The 14,746-nt window shown below is 35.0% G+C and overlaps 2 protein-coding genes across 2 annotated transcripts; both read left to right on the top strand.

The window, feature by feature from the left end:
• The first annotated feature begins 3,847 nt into the window (after nt 1-3,847).
• Nucleotides 3,848-9,241, top strand: LOC146909459 (Presenilin-1). Its single transcript, XM_085722657.1, has 2 exons — nt 3,848-5,315; nt 8,586-9,241. The coding sequence occupies exon 1, from the start codon at nt 4,011-4,013 to the stop codon at nt 5,283-5,285; it is 1,275 nt and encodes a 424-aa protein (XP_085578783.1). The 5' UTR covers nt 3,848-4,010; the 3' UTR covers nt 5,286-5,315; nt 8,586-9,241.
• A 49-nt stretch (nt 9,242-9,290) lies between these two features.
• LOC146909458 (GDSL esterase/lipase At3g26430-like) lies at nt 9,291-12,877 on the top strand. Its single transcript, XM_085722658.1, has 6 exons — nt 9,291-9,326; nt 10,238-10,747; nt 11,441-11,653; nt 11,783-11,952; nt 12,072-12,342; nt 12,434-12,877. The coding sequence occupies exons 2-6, from the start codon at nt 10,501-10,503 to the stop codon at nt 12,694-12,696; spliced, it is 1,164 nt and encodes a 387-aa protein (XP_085578784.1). The 5' UTR covers nt 9,291-9,326; nt 10,238-10,500; the 3' UTR covers nt 12,697-12,877.
• Nucleotides 12,878-14,746: the final 1,869 nt, after the last annotated feature.

Genomic DNA, 14,746 nt, shown 5'->3' with positions numbered 1-14,746 from the left:
AAACATTCTCTTAACAAAAATCATCATTTGACCCATTTTTCATCAAAACTTCAAAAACCACACAAAGTCATAGCAAACTCCACAATTATGATTACCCAAGGTTTTAATCATCAACAACAACATCTCTCAACAACAAAATCTCTCAACAACAACAGCAACTAACCATCATGAATTCATCAATAATTCATCACAAAAACATCTCATTTCATCATTTTTGGACAAAAATGTAAAGTACACATATAACCACAATTTAAGCATGTAATTTCATCATCAACAACTCAATTAACATTCAATTTACATACCCAAACATTGCATCAAAACATGAACACGAGTTTATAATTAATTAGGTTCAATTCATCAATTTTACAAATGGGTAGAAATGAAAAGTTAGGAATTATGGTCGAAACCTAACCCTCTTACCTCTAGCACCAAGAATCTTTAACCCAAGCTTCAATTTAGCTCCTAGATGATGAATCCCCTCTTGCCTCTAACCCTTGTTCTTGTTCTTCCCTCTAGCCTCTAACTCTTCTTTTCTCAAATGAAAGATGTTAGTGAAAGAACCCTATTTCTCTACTAACATTAGTTTATAAAGGCTCCCCTAATTGAGCTTATCTCACTAACCTTAATGGGCCTAACCCATTTCTATTTTAACCTCAAAAATGTTACTACTCACTTAACGGTAAAATATAACACCAACGGTTACTTAACGGTAAATAAAATAATTACTACACCCTCTAGTAACTTGGTAAAATAATACTCTCACTAAGCACTAAAAATAACCTTCAGCAAATTACAAAATTACCCCTACTCTCAAAATGACCAAAATGCCACTAAGTCCAAAATGACTAAAATACCCCTCTAATACTGAATTCTACGATTCCCAACCAAAAATACACACAGAGGCAATAATCACATAAGAGCACATATAACACACATAAATAAATAAATAAAATAAATCTAGCGAAAAATCGGGTTGTTACATACCCACCCCGAACTCATACCCAAACCCGTCCCAAATGTAAAAAATTACTTTACGTTGATATGTCATGTTATTTTGTTTGATAATTGTCATGTTAATAAAAACTACCATTGATGTTTAAAGGATCAACTAAATCATTATGTTTAACAAATGTTAAAGTAAACATATTGTTGGATAATGTATTACAACAACGTTACTCTTGAGGATGCAAAAAAACTTCTATTTTTTATTAAAAAAATTATTCAATGCGGGGAAGGGGAAGGGGCGGGGATACCCGAACCCATCGGGGACGGGGACGGTATTTAATTTCTCATCCCCGTTGGGTATGAGTTGGGTAACAGGTAAGTATGTGAGAATCGGGTATGGGGACGGGGAAGGTAAAACCCGTCCCCACCCCGCCCCATTGCCATGCCTAGGTGTTATCTATTTTTTACATTTTGAAACCATAAGTTATTTTATGCTTTGAAAGACGTGTACGAGCTTTGATAGACTTCATCATCCTAATTTTATGATTTGATAGGCGTGTACTAGATTTGATAGACATCATAATCCAAACATCATGCTTCGATAGACGTGTACCAATTTTGATAGACATCGTCATCCGAATATTATGCGATAGGTGTGTACCAACTTTGATAGACATTGTCATTTAAATCTTATGATTCGATAGACGTGCATCATCTTTGCATGTAAGTTTGGCCGATTGAATAAATCATATACTATTTCAATTTAAGAAGGTTTTTTTAGAAATGCTAATCATATAAAAATATTTTAAAAAAAGTTTGTCGATATATGTCCTTGAAAGACATTTAAGCATGATTTTTAAGATGCATGGATCAAAAGTCTATTGTTACTTCAAGAAAAGGGTTAGAAATATGAAGGTGAGAAAAACACAAGAAGGGGGGGTTGAATTGTGTTTTGAAAAATTCTTCGTTTCTCCTAAAAACTGAACACACTGATCAGAAGGTAGGTGAGACAGCTTCTGAAGTGATAATCAGAATCTAAATGCAGCGGAATAAAACAGAGAGAGAGAAGAAGAACGACACAAAGCAATTATACTGGTTCCTTCCACAATCCGGAAGTAGTCCAGTCCCCCTTGCACTTCCAAGGAGATTTCACTATGAGTAATATCTGATTACAAATGCTCAAGCACACAAGCAAGAGACTTCCTTTGCTCAAGCACACAAGCAAGAGACTTCCTTTGCTCAAGAACACAATCAAGAGACTTCCTGCTCAAGCACAATTGCAAGAGACTTCCTAACTAAACAAAATTACACAGAAAATTGTTTAAGGTTGAACACTTGATATACAATCAGAGGTGCTCACAATACAAATCAGATACAGACTCAATGGACTTAAGAATTTCTAAGATATGACTTTGAGACACAGAAATTCTAAGTGAATGCAGAACAATTTCAGCAGAGGTTTGGTACTTGTGAAAATCTTGTGAGTCTTTTGTTCAGCGTTCTTGCATTACCAATTCTCTAGGTCTTCACTCCTTTATATAGAGGTGTGAAAGAGACGTTGTGAAATTGCCAGCACACCAAAGAGTCGTTGTTGAAGCTTGATCTTTCACCAATGATCTTTTGCCTGATTTGGTTGTTGTCCTATGAAGAACCAATTTGAAAACCATTCCTTATCCAAAGGAACATATATGCAGGCGAGACCGTATTCTGGAGCTGTTTTCTTGTCTTGAAGCGTGGACACAAAACAGAGTAGTGGAGAACGTGGTTGTACAATTCGTACAAAGTACAATGTCAACGCTTTCGTCCAATTTGCAAGCACAAGCCTTCAAACACGTTTGAAATGACCGTTGCAAAACTCCACTAATCCTTTGTTTGTGTTTTCGAATTCAATAGACAGCTTTTGCATTGATAATTCTTCAATTCTTGAATCTTTTGCAAATCCAGTTGAGATTCAGCTTCTGGTGAAATAGCTTCTGATGAGGCAGCTTCTGATGATGCAGCTTCTGATGATATGACTTCTGCAGCTTCTGATGACGCAGCTTCTGATGATGTGGCTTCTGGACCTCTTGTCTTCAGAAGCACTATTCTTCAGGAGCAGCTTACTTCAGGAGCGCTATTTCTTCAGGAGCAGCTTGACTTCAGGAGCGCTTTGCCTTCAGAATCATCTAAGCTTCATTTTCTTTTGCTCTTTCTTTGCTCATTCAGAACCAATGATGATGTAACTTTATAATTATGGTCCTGTACACTTGAACAAATATTAGCTAGACCAATTTACAATTTTTAATACCTTGTTATCATCAAAACTCTTTAAGGTTCATTGTTAAACACATTTTGTTCCAACAAAATATTGTTAACTGGTAACAAAGACGAAGATAAAAATGTTACATTTAATGTAATTTACAAAGAAGTATTCTAAAATGTCCGTTAGTTAACATTATTATTACCATGTGATCTTGGAAAGAAGTTTAAATTATAGTAATATATTTCACGTTGTTTTACTTATTTTCATATGATGTTGTTCAAATATCATTTCTCTATTTAATTTACTTCAAAGTTCAAACAATAAATTTTTCAATTTTTTTACATAATTTTGTTAACTGTTTTTTATGTGTTCACCCTCTAACTTACTCTAATGAAGATAGTTATACCAATTTTTGTTTGGAGAGAAAGTAGTTATACCAAAAATTAAACTCCATTCATAATATTTTTTAAAGAAAAGCTCCGTTCATAATTTGTTGAATCTTTATTTGGAGTAGTATTGAAGTTAAGTTTTCTTAAAAATAAAATAAAATAGAAGTCCAATAAATATAAATATTTCTAAACAAATAAGGAAAGTGAAAGTCAGGTGTAGTTTTCATCAAACCCAAATCTTATAATAAGTCAAAGTTAAATTAATAACCCGCATTAACACCAATCCAGAAAAAAGTAAACAAAAACTCAAGCTTAGTAGCAGTTAAGAATCTGCTTAGAAGAATTAAACTCATCTCTCTCATAGTGGTTGAAGAGAAGAAGAATGAAACTATGAAGCATTGAATCAAAACCCAAACCTCAAAAAATCTCAAAAAATGGAATCAAGCGTTTTAGAAAGCATCGGCGTAGAGATAATCGGAGTAATGTCACCAGTTTCAATCTGCATGTTCCTCGTCGTTCTCCTCGTCTACACTCTCTCCACCACCTCCTCACCGGAAACCACCTTCACCACCGCCGCTAATCTCGTCTACGCTGAAAACCCCTCCGACACCACCGCACAAAAACTCGAAGGCGCACTTCTCAACGCCGTCGTCTTTGTCATCCTCATCGCCATCGTCACCTTCCTTCTCGTCTTCCTCTACTACTACAACTGCACCGCCTTCCTCCGTAACTATGTCCGCTTCTCCGCTTTCTTCGTCCTCGCTACCATGGGCGGATCCATCTTCATCAACCTAATCGAACGCTTCTCAATTCCGTTAGATTCAATCACTTTTTTCGTTTTTCTCTTCAATTTCACTATTGTTGGTGTGCTTTCGGTTTTCGCGGAAGCGATTCCGATTATTGTTCGTCAGTGTTATATGGTTTGTCTTGGGATTTTCGTTGCTGCGTGGTTTACGAAGCTTCCGGAATGGACCACGTGGACGCTTCTTGTTGCTCTTGCTCTTTATGATCTTGTTGCTGTTTTAGCTCCTGGTGGTCCTTTGAAGCTTCTCGTTGAATTGGCTTCGAGCCGGAACGAGGAGCTTCCTGCTTTGATTTATGAAGCTCGCCCTACCGTTGCTCCCAACGGTAGGGCCGCTGCTTTAGGGCTTTTTGTTGCTGGTGTCTCTGAAGCTCAGTCGACTCAACCGTCTTCGATTGAGCTTCAGGAACTTCAGGTGGTCCCCATAGTGAATATGAATGAACGTGATAATGATATTCATGTTCAAGGAGGTGGTGGTGGTGATAATTCTGTTGCTGGAGTTGAGGATTTTCAGAATGATGAAGGGGAAAGGTCACCATTGGTTGGAAATAATGGGAATCGTGAAGAAGAAAGGTCTCCACTTGTTGAGGTGACGGGGAATGAGAGGAGAGAACCCAGGGAAAGAGAGGAAATTGCTGAGAGAGGGATTAAGCTTGGACTTGGTGATTTTGTGTTCTACAGTGTTCTTGTGGGAAGAGCTGCAATGTATGATCTTATGACTGTTTATGCTTGTTACCTTGCAATTATATCTGGACTTGGATGCACTCTTATCTTGTTGTCAGTTTGTCGTCATGCTTTGCCAGCTCTTCCAATTTCGATCGCCTTGGGTGTGCTTTTCTATTTCTTGACTAGATTGTTGATGGAGCCTTTTATTGTTGGGACTGCTACAAATTTGATGATGTTTTGAACTGGCATTGACAAGGAGTTTTATGATGAGGTTAGGTTTTAGATATGTATGTACTAGTACTGGTGCTTTTGTTGACAAGGAGATAGTGTTCCATGAGTCTTATCTCTGTTGTAGTAACAATACTTGTTCACATCATGTTATTATTGAGCTGATAGTGTAGTAACTAATGGTCTTCACTCATCAACTGTAAGTTTAAAATGCAATCTCTTCCATGCCCATTGTTGCAGAGCCTGTAAATTTTAAAGCTAAATTGAATATCAGAATATTACTACTATTTAATTGGTCCAATTGTTTTCCTTTGCTTTTTTAACAAGAAAATGAGTTGTGTGGAGAAATTATTGCTGGCTAACCATTTTTTGAGTATATATATCACTCTTACCCGAGTTTTATTTTTTCAGATTTCCCATATAGATCATAATGTTTAACATTTCTGTCATTCCTATTTTACAATATTGGATTATGCCCTGTTAAACCACATGACAATGGACATTATGCAATTTTGAGATTAACACATCTCTCACAAACAAACCAGAAAATAATTCAAAAGATTGCTCCTTGTATTCTCTGTATTGTTGACTTGAACTCTGAGGGTAATGCATATACTTTCCTGCATTGAACAACACATCATGAGTGGTTAGCAACATTGCATGCATATATGCTTTCGTATCTATTAATCCTTTGTTGAGATTTGTTGGAAAATTGGTTGTGGAATTCACTGGGAAGTCTGGGGATTTGGACAACATCTAGAAATAGGTTAATGAGACGGTCTTCTATTGTTTGTAACTCCAAAGTAAAAACTTTAAGAAACCGTAGCTTTATTTCAGGAGTGGGAGTTTTTACATGGTTTTTGGTGAGGTGAAGAAATGCCAAAACATGACATATCCCTTCATATTTTGTGGTTTAGACTTTAGAGTGAATTTTTATCCAGAGGGGTAACCTTGGCGCAACTGGTAAAGTTGTTGTCATGTGACCGTAAGGTCACAGGTTCAAGTCCTGGAAACAGCCTCTTGTGTAAAAACGGGGTAAGGCTGCGTACAATACACCAAATGGTGGGACCCATTCCCGGACCCTGCATATGCGGGAGCTTCAGTGCACCGGGTTGCCCTTTTTTTAATGGAACCAGAACATTTGTTTCTGTCTTCAATATCCTTTGGTAAAATATGAATTTAATATATTATTATTAATCAAAAAGTGGATCAAATATGATAAAGGTTTAGGATTTGGGGCATTTGGAGCTGATATGATAGGCTGACACTGTTACTCGTACAAACTACACTCTTGTTCCCTTTAATTAGTGTTTTATCTGTTTTTTTCTCTCTTCATATAAGTAGTTTTATATGTGTGTATATCTAAGAAAAATATGTGTGTATGATATGTATGTGACTATAACTCAGAATCAGAACGGAAAAAAGTTTGTTGCATACATCTTCAAGTCATGTCTTGTTGCAGCTGTTCGTTTGAATTATATCTGTATTTGTGTTGGATGATTCAAGTGGTGAATAGCACTATTTAAATTTGTCTTGATTTAGATTTATTTGCATTTAAGGGATATACATACATGGACTAGGATACACTTGAATAAATGTATATATGCATTTTACATATTTTTGCACCAGGAAAATATAACAACAGAGCATACAAGTTTTTTACTGTAAAAGATCATCTCGTGTTGCCTTTGGTTTGATTCTTCTTTAATTAACCAGGAAAATGATTCTTGTTAAGAGTCCCACATCGGTTAGGAGTTGGCCTGACAATTTGTTTATAAGTGGGGGCAATCCTCACCTCACAAGCCGGTTTTGTGGGGTTGTGTTAGGCCCAACCACGATTTCTAATATGGTATCAGAGCCTCTTCACGATTCTTTGGGCCACCTGTTATTAGGTTTCCGTTATCGGGCCACCCGTCATTTATGTTCACGCTTCAGATGTCTAATCCTGAGCGTGAGGGGGTGTGTTAAGAGTCCCACATCGGTTAGGAGTTGGCCTGACAATTTGTTTATAAGTGGGGGCAATCCTCACCTCACAAGCCGGTTTTGTGGGGTTGTGTTAGGCCCAACCACGATTTCTAATAATTCTCATGTAGCGAACTAGTTCCCGTGTATATAACGTCATTATATATAAATTATTCAACTTTATGTTCGTTAAGCACCTACATTTTCCACAAATTTTAACACTCCGCATTATACTCAACTCCGTGGACTCTAACTTACTTAATTAACGACAAGCTATTCTTAATTCTTTAAAACTTCTGTTTTAATTTTGGTCATGCTTGATGTGCGATAAAATTAGAAATGGTGATTTAAAGAATACAAACTGCATTTGAAGATTCTTGTGCCAGGGCCGCTCTTTTGGATGCCCTTACTCAAGGATTACAACCACTGACTCTTCCATCGGCTGATGATAAAACTTTGGATATAAGAGCTTCTGAGGTTCCAGTGTACCATTTACCAGGATTTCACTTCATGCTATTTCAAGTGGCATTCATGTTTTTATATAAATTATTCAACTTTATGTTCGTTAAGCACCTACATTTTCCACAAATTTTAACACTCCGCATTATACTCAACTCCGTGGACTCTAACTTACTTAATTAACGACAAGCTATTCTTAATTCTTTAAAACTTCTGTTTTAATTTTGGTCATGCTTGATGTGTGATAAAATTAGAAATGGTGATTTAAAGAATACAAACTGCATTTGAAGATTCTTGTGCCAGGGCCGCTCTTTTGGATGCCCTTACTCAAGGATTACAACCACTGACTCTTCCATCGGCTGATGATAAAACTTTGGATATAAGAGCTTCTGAGGTTCCAGTGTACCATTTACCAGGATTTCACTTCATGCTATTTCAAGTGGCATTCCTGTTTTGGTTTTGCGGTTTGCTTGTTTATATTTTGTAGTTATTTTGTTCTTTCAAGGAGATGGTATGTCATGGACTGTCAATTGTCTTCCGGGAACTGATTACATACATGTGTACCTATCGTGCAAAAATCACCCCTTAACTTGTTCCTAGTGATACTTATATCCTCATGTGTTGGTTTGTTTTGATGGTCATGACCTCATGATTCCTCTAATCACAATCTTGAAATTATGTGTTTTATTAAGCATTTCTCTATCCGTAAATCTTATGACATTTAATTTCAGATTTCTAGACAGTTCCTTTGTTATATTCTGATTTTTCCTTGAAAAACTGTTGCAACCTCACCACACAGCTCCTAAAATCCAGAAAGTTATTGTGCTGATTTTCTAGATAGTTTCCTTTTATTTTTTTTATTCTCCTGTTGAAACACATTTTCTGTGTGTAGATTTTCCCACTTATTCAGTTATCACTATTAGAAGAAATGAGGACTACACCAACGAATATTACTGGGAGAGGAAAACCTTTGCTAAGAAGAAAAGGTCCCCTCATCATGACTACCATGAATTAGCTTCACATGGATTATTTGCTGCTAATTGAAAAGAAGGGAGAAAAAAGTTGGCCTCTCTGTGGTCCTATGTAAACTTCTTCAAGCAAGTAAAGTGAATCATATTTTTTGCATGCCAATATTGAAAGGGTTATGCTGGTCCACTGGGTTCAGATGTGCAATTGTGATTTTTCAAAAAAATAATTGATTTAAAGTTTGGGAAGACATGAACCAAAAAAATAGATGCACAACTTATCAGATGTGCATTGTGATATATATTATGAAGGAAAAAAAAAAAGTTGGTAATTCTAAACTTACCCTGTGAATCTATCCACAAGTAATAATTTGTAAAAAAAGTAATATATTCAATTTTTTTTGAAAGAATATTCAAAATTATTTGTTATGCAATAGTAATACATTAAGCTAGTTAGTTATTACATGGAATTGATTTACATCACTTCTTACTAGGATTGTACAGGAGCTGTTTTTTTTATAAACTTGTAAACATAGGGTAAAACAAGCCTATTAAAAGTTTGATTGAGCAAATTCTGATAGTATGATGCCTTCTTTTCATCTGTATTCGGAGCATGTTGATTTGCAGGAACGTTATTATGATCGAGGGACCGGTTGCTTCTTTCAGAGGTAATCTCTTTGCATTGGATTATACTGTAAAATGGGAATGGGGAGTCAGTTATACAACTGTGCATCACTCATGAGTCATGGCATAGATTTTAATACTTTGATTTTGATATATATTGGGATTGGGGTGATTTACTTGCGGCTGATCACAATCACTATGTTATAGCTGTGATGCGGCCTTCAATTTGGATTTAGGATTTATACTTGGTGATCTATCTATGATCCGAGATGACGGTTGGAGTAGGTGTAGCGTTGAGGAACATGGTTGTACTTTATTAGAGCGAGAAGGTGTACCTACAAAGACTTCAATGTTCAAGTTAGTAAGAGTTTTAGGAATCTAGAGGATTTTTAGAGAATGAATTGTGTAAGTTTTCTTCAATGGATGAGTCATTTTATATAGGCCGTTCACGCTACCACGCATATGTAGAGTTGTTAGGCTCTTATGCCTTATCTGACATGTAATCCAAAGCGCCGTTCGATGAGAGGGCCTGGATTTATATACTTGGTGTATGCAGTATTTTTCAAAACATGGGATTTAATGACATGAGAAAATTTGTTAAACACACTTCGGGACAAATTCACTATACGTAGCTTCGCTTGATATAGCACCGTGTATTTCAAAAAAATATCATAAATGTAAATTTAATTAAAAATCAATATTATCATTTCTTAATAAATTGTGAATAAAGGTGATGTATCATTTGACCAACAAAAAAGGGTGATATATCATTTTTTTTTTTTTTGGACAAGGGTTATCATCTCCTTCAAGTTATCATCAACTATACAATTTCATATGTCTACAGTCTCTAAATCCCTATCATATGCATGTTAATCAAATGAAATCATGATAAGATTTTTGGGTATTATAATAATAATAATTAATACTGAGATGGATTATTACTTTGTCTTTGTAGTGATATTCAAAAGGAAGATGGAACAATTCTACCAAAAAATATAGTAAAGAATTCGAATAAAAGGCCAAAAAATCCTTTAAGGGCTCCCAATCCAATGCGGTTTTCCTCCCACTTGATAGAGTAATTCCAAAGTCCAAACATATGATGTTAACAGTGCACTGTTCTTTAGCACATTCTATATATATACCTAGCATGTGACTTTACAGTCCCTATCTTAATTTCCTAGCTCTTCTCTTTAATTCCTGCGACTACACTAGTACTACATGATGAAGAGTACTCTTTGGCTAGTTCTACTCTACAGTTCAATTATTGCAAATAATTCAGCAGTAACATCAGTTAGTGGTTCAAGGAAGTGTGAATTCCCAGCAATATTCAACTTTGGTGACTCAAATTCAGACACTGGAGGTCTTTCTGCTGCCTTTGGACAACCTGGCTTTCCTTATGGAGAGTCCTTCTTTCATCACCCTGTTGGTCGCTACTGTGATGGTCGTCTTCTTGTTGATTTCATTGGTACTAACTAGTTCCATTCATTTTAATTTCTCCCACTTTCATTTATTACTACTATGTTATTTGATTCATTCATGCATTATGCACTTTTTTTTCATTCTTTCTCTGTGTTTGGGTGAATCTATGTATTAGTGCGTAAAGCTAAGGATAAGATAAGATTTTTGTTTTCAAGCTCAATCTAGTATACTAAATAAGAATAAGATCCCATGATTAGTGGCAATTTACTTTAGCTTTTTGCTTAACAATTATTTATTTTCCAATACATATTTTTTTTCTTTGTAAATCCAAATATTTTATTTCTTTTTATAACACGAATATACATGTGGGATCCAGGTCCCACAAATATACTGTTTAATACTAATAAAGGTTTCTTTATGGGCAAGAACAAAGGGATTTTATTTTAGAAGAATTGAATTATTTATCCACCGACAGTATCCATGCATGATGATATTCTTGTCATCAGAGATTCGATTTTTTTTTTTGAGGAAATAAATTTTTTTTTTGACACATGTGATTTGATAATTGTCCTTTTGTTATTTTGATTTTGAATGGACAGATGTTGTCTATTTAAGGTAGCTGTTATTTTGGACATAAACTTTAATATTTTTAAATTTTGTTAGATGAATGTACATTACTATTTTTTCACTACAAAAAAAATTAATTCGAATTTTTATTTTTCATATTGTGAATTAAAAGCTGAGAAGCTAGGCCTTCCATATTTGAATGCATACCTTGATGCTGTTGGGTCAAATTTTAGCCATGGAGCCAACTTTGCAACTGCTGGATCAACCATCAGACCTCAGAATACAACTCTTCATCAAACTGGTGGTTTCAGCCCTTTCTCTTTGGATGTTCAATTCAATCAGTTCAATGATTTCCAGCGTAGGACCCAATTTTTTCGCAACAAAGGTAATGTCAATGCATATAGTCGGTTCTTGGATCAAATATCGAGTTTTTTATTATTTTTTTTTTTTTTTTTTTTTTTAAAAAAGATGTGAACAATTCACCTTAACAAGCCATCAATATTTTTCCTCTTAGGTGGAATATACAAAACATTGTTACCAAAGGAAGAATATTTTTCTAGAGCATTATACACATTTGATATTGGTCAAAATGACTTGGCATCTGGTTACTTCCACAACATGTCCATAAATCAAGTTAAAGCATATGTTCCTGATGTTTTGGCTCAATTTAAGAACACAATCAAGGTAATAATCCATTTTGATTTTTGATGCATTTGCTATAAAGAAATTATAGAATAGTAGTAGCAAATTAGTGTATCATATAACTTAAAAATATTTGTCTAAATGTTTTCATTGATGTATAGAATATATATGCTCATGGAGGAAGATCATTTTGGATTCACAATACTGGTCCTGTTGGTTGTTTGCCATACATCATTGAACTTCACAAAGTAAAACCAGATAAAGTAGACAAAGCAGGATGTGCAATTCCTTATAATGAAGTGGCTAAGTTCTTCAATCACGAATTGAAACAAGCTGTTGTTCATCTTAGAAAAGAACTTTCCTCGGCTGCCATAACCTATGTCGATGTTTACTCAGCCAAGTACTCTCTCATCAGTCAAGCATACAGACATGGTAAATGTCAAGATTAAATATATTTTTGTCCATAAATATCAGCATTGGTACATGAAAGTGTGTTTTTTATGGTTTTGCTTGATTAAAACAGGTTTCAAGGAACCTTTGAGGGCTTGTTGCGGACATGGTGGGAAGTATAACTACAATTTACACATTGGATGTGGAGCAAAGATTAAGATTCATGGAAAAGAGATTTTGATTGGAAAACCATGCAAGGATCCATCTGTGGTGGTTAATTGGGATGGTGTTCATTTGACTCAGGCTGCTAATAAATGGGTGTTTGAGCAAATTGTAGATGGTTCACTTTCTGATCCTCCTATTCCCTTGAACATGGCTTGTCATAAACACTCTTAACTGAAGGGTTTCCCAAAAAATGTTACAACTCTATTAGTTTCAGAGGATTTTGTTGGAGGAATAATATTCAGATCAGAGGGTTTTGAGTTCTGCATAATGTTCACTACTTTTGCATGTTTCCTTTTTCTCTTACTAAACAATTGATTTGAGTTTTGAGCTTAGCTCCATTTTTCTTACTAAATTTGAGCTACAAGTGATTAGGATTAAGTGCACCTATATAATAGATGACATACCCTAAAAAGCTGACACCACTTCACATTGATGGCGTCTTCGGTGTCTGACATAGACACATGTGTCTAACACGTATCGATGTGGGATGCGAGAACGACACGATACATTGTTACATCTAATCACTTCCATTCTTTTTTCAAATCATTAGGTGTGAACGTGTCGGTGTTTCATAGGTACGAATGTGTGTCGCATATGTACGATGAAACTGAAATAAAATAAAATAGTTTAGTTTCTTTGGGAAATAAAATAGTGTCGCATATGTTACTAAAATTTGTTTATGCAAAGATAAATGACAGAGATGGAAAGAAGCTTTAATTGAATGAAACATATTAAGTTAGTTTCTTATTCTTACTTTGTAAATAAGTTTGGTTTTTCTAATCACTGAAACATAAATTCTAATTGTTTTTTTTTTTTAATATTTAACCGAGTAAATCATGAAGTTGAAAGACATGGTCATCTTTTTTTCTTTTTTGAAAAATCTTAGCGGCGAAACTCAGAACATTTTAATCATTCCTTTAAATTCTTCCATCATAGAATATATACATTACGGATTGCAACAACAAAAGAGTAAATCCATATTTTATATTACCTTATCACAGCTCAGAATTGATTTTATATTGTCTTAAATATTTCTCTGTCACTTAACTTATTTTAAAAGTTTTGTCTTGTTACTTAACTATAAACTTGTCGATTTGATCCTTTAACTTATTTAAGTTAACGCAACTTAGTCCCTTAACTTTAAAATCGATTAATTTGGTCTCTTAACTTACATAAGTTAACTTGGTCCCTTAACTTTTAAAAAAAGTCAAAAAACATTAAGAGCAAATTACCTATTTGAGAAATAATATAATTATACCAAACTTTCGGAGTGCCTTTGTTCTAAGGTATGAAATGTTTTGGTAAAAATTTAGATTTTATAGGAATGATTTTTTTTAAAAAAAAATGAAATTTATACCAAAACTTAGGGTGCGTTTGTTTCAAGTTATATTTGTAGATTCCTGGGAATAAAACGATAGGAATACACATGCCTATGTTTGTTACAAGTTTACTAAATTTTATTCCCGGGTATAAAACGTTCCTGGGAATAGAAAATTTTTCCCAAAGAAAAGGGTGGGAATAGAGTTCCCATGGAGATGGGAATAAATTCATGAGTAATTACCTATTATAAATCCTACTTTTATGGTTCCCAGGAATTAGGGATGGAAATGGGCTAGGCCGGGCCGGGCTTTGTAAGGCCTAAGCCTGGCCTGCTTCAAAAATTATAGGCCTGAGCCTGGCCTATTACCCGTCATAGGCTTATTTTTAGGGTCTGGCCTTTTTAAAGGTCTGATGAAGCCTGAAAGCCTATTTAAAAGCCTATTTTACACTAAAGTCTAGCAACATCTGTAAGCCTTCTACTAAATAGGCCAAAACATATGAAGGTCTAAAACACATGAATATATCTGCTACTAAATAACGAAATCTTACGAATGTCTAATCACACAACTATACGTGGTACTAAATAACTAAATCATATGAAGGGTTGAGTTTACGAAAAAATCTTCAACAATATCAATAACGGAAGATATATTATATATAAAAAGCTTAATAGGCCGGCCTGACGGGCTTAATAGGCTTTTTTCTAAACCTTAGCCTGGCCTATTTAAGTAAATAGGCTTTATATAAAGCTTGAGCCTGGTCTTTTTATTAAACGAACTGGGCCGAGTTAGGCTTTAAATAGGCTAGGCCGTAGGCCCCTGTCGGGCGGCCTGGCCTGTTCCCACCCCTACCAGGAATATTATAATGTTAAGCAAACATCTTTTTTCTAAATACCTTAGAA

This window comes from Medicago sativa, chromosome 7 (genome assembly GCF_051527215.1).
Source record: "Medicago sativa cultivar Bolivia chromosome 7, Bolivia_mono, whole genome shotgun sequence".
Taxonomy (NCBI): Eukaryota; Viridiplantae; Streptophyta; class Magnoliopsida; order Fabales; family Fabaceae; genus Medicago; species Medicago sativa.
Note: the sequence above shows the minus strand (reverse complement) of the source record. Positions and strands in the feature narration are given on the sequence as shown.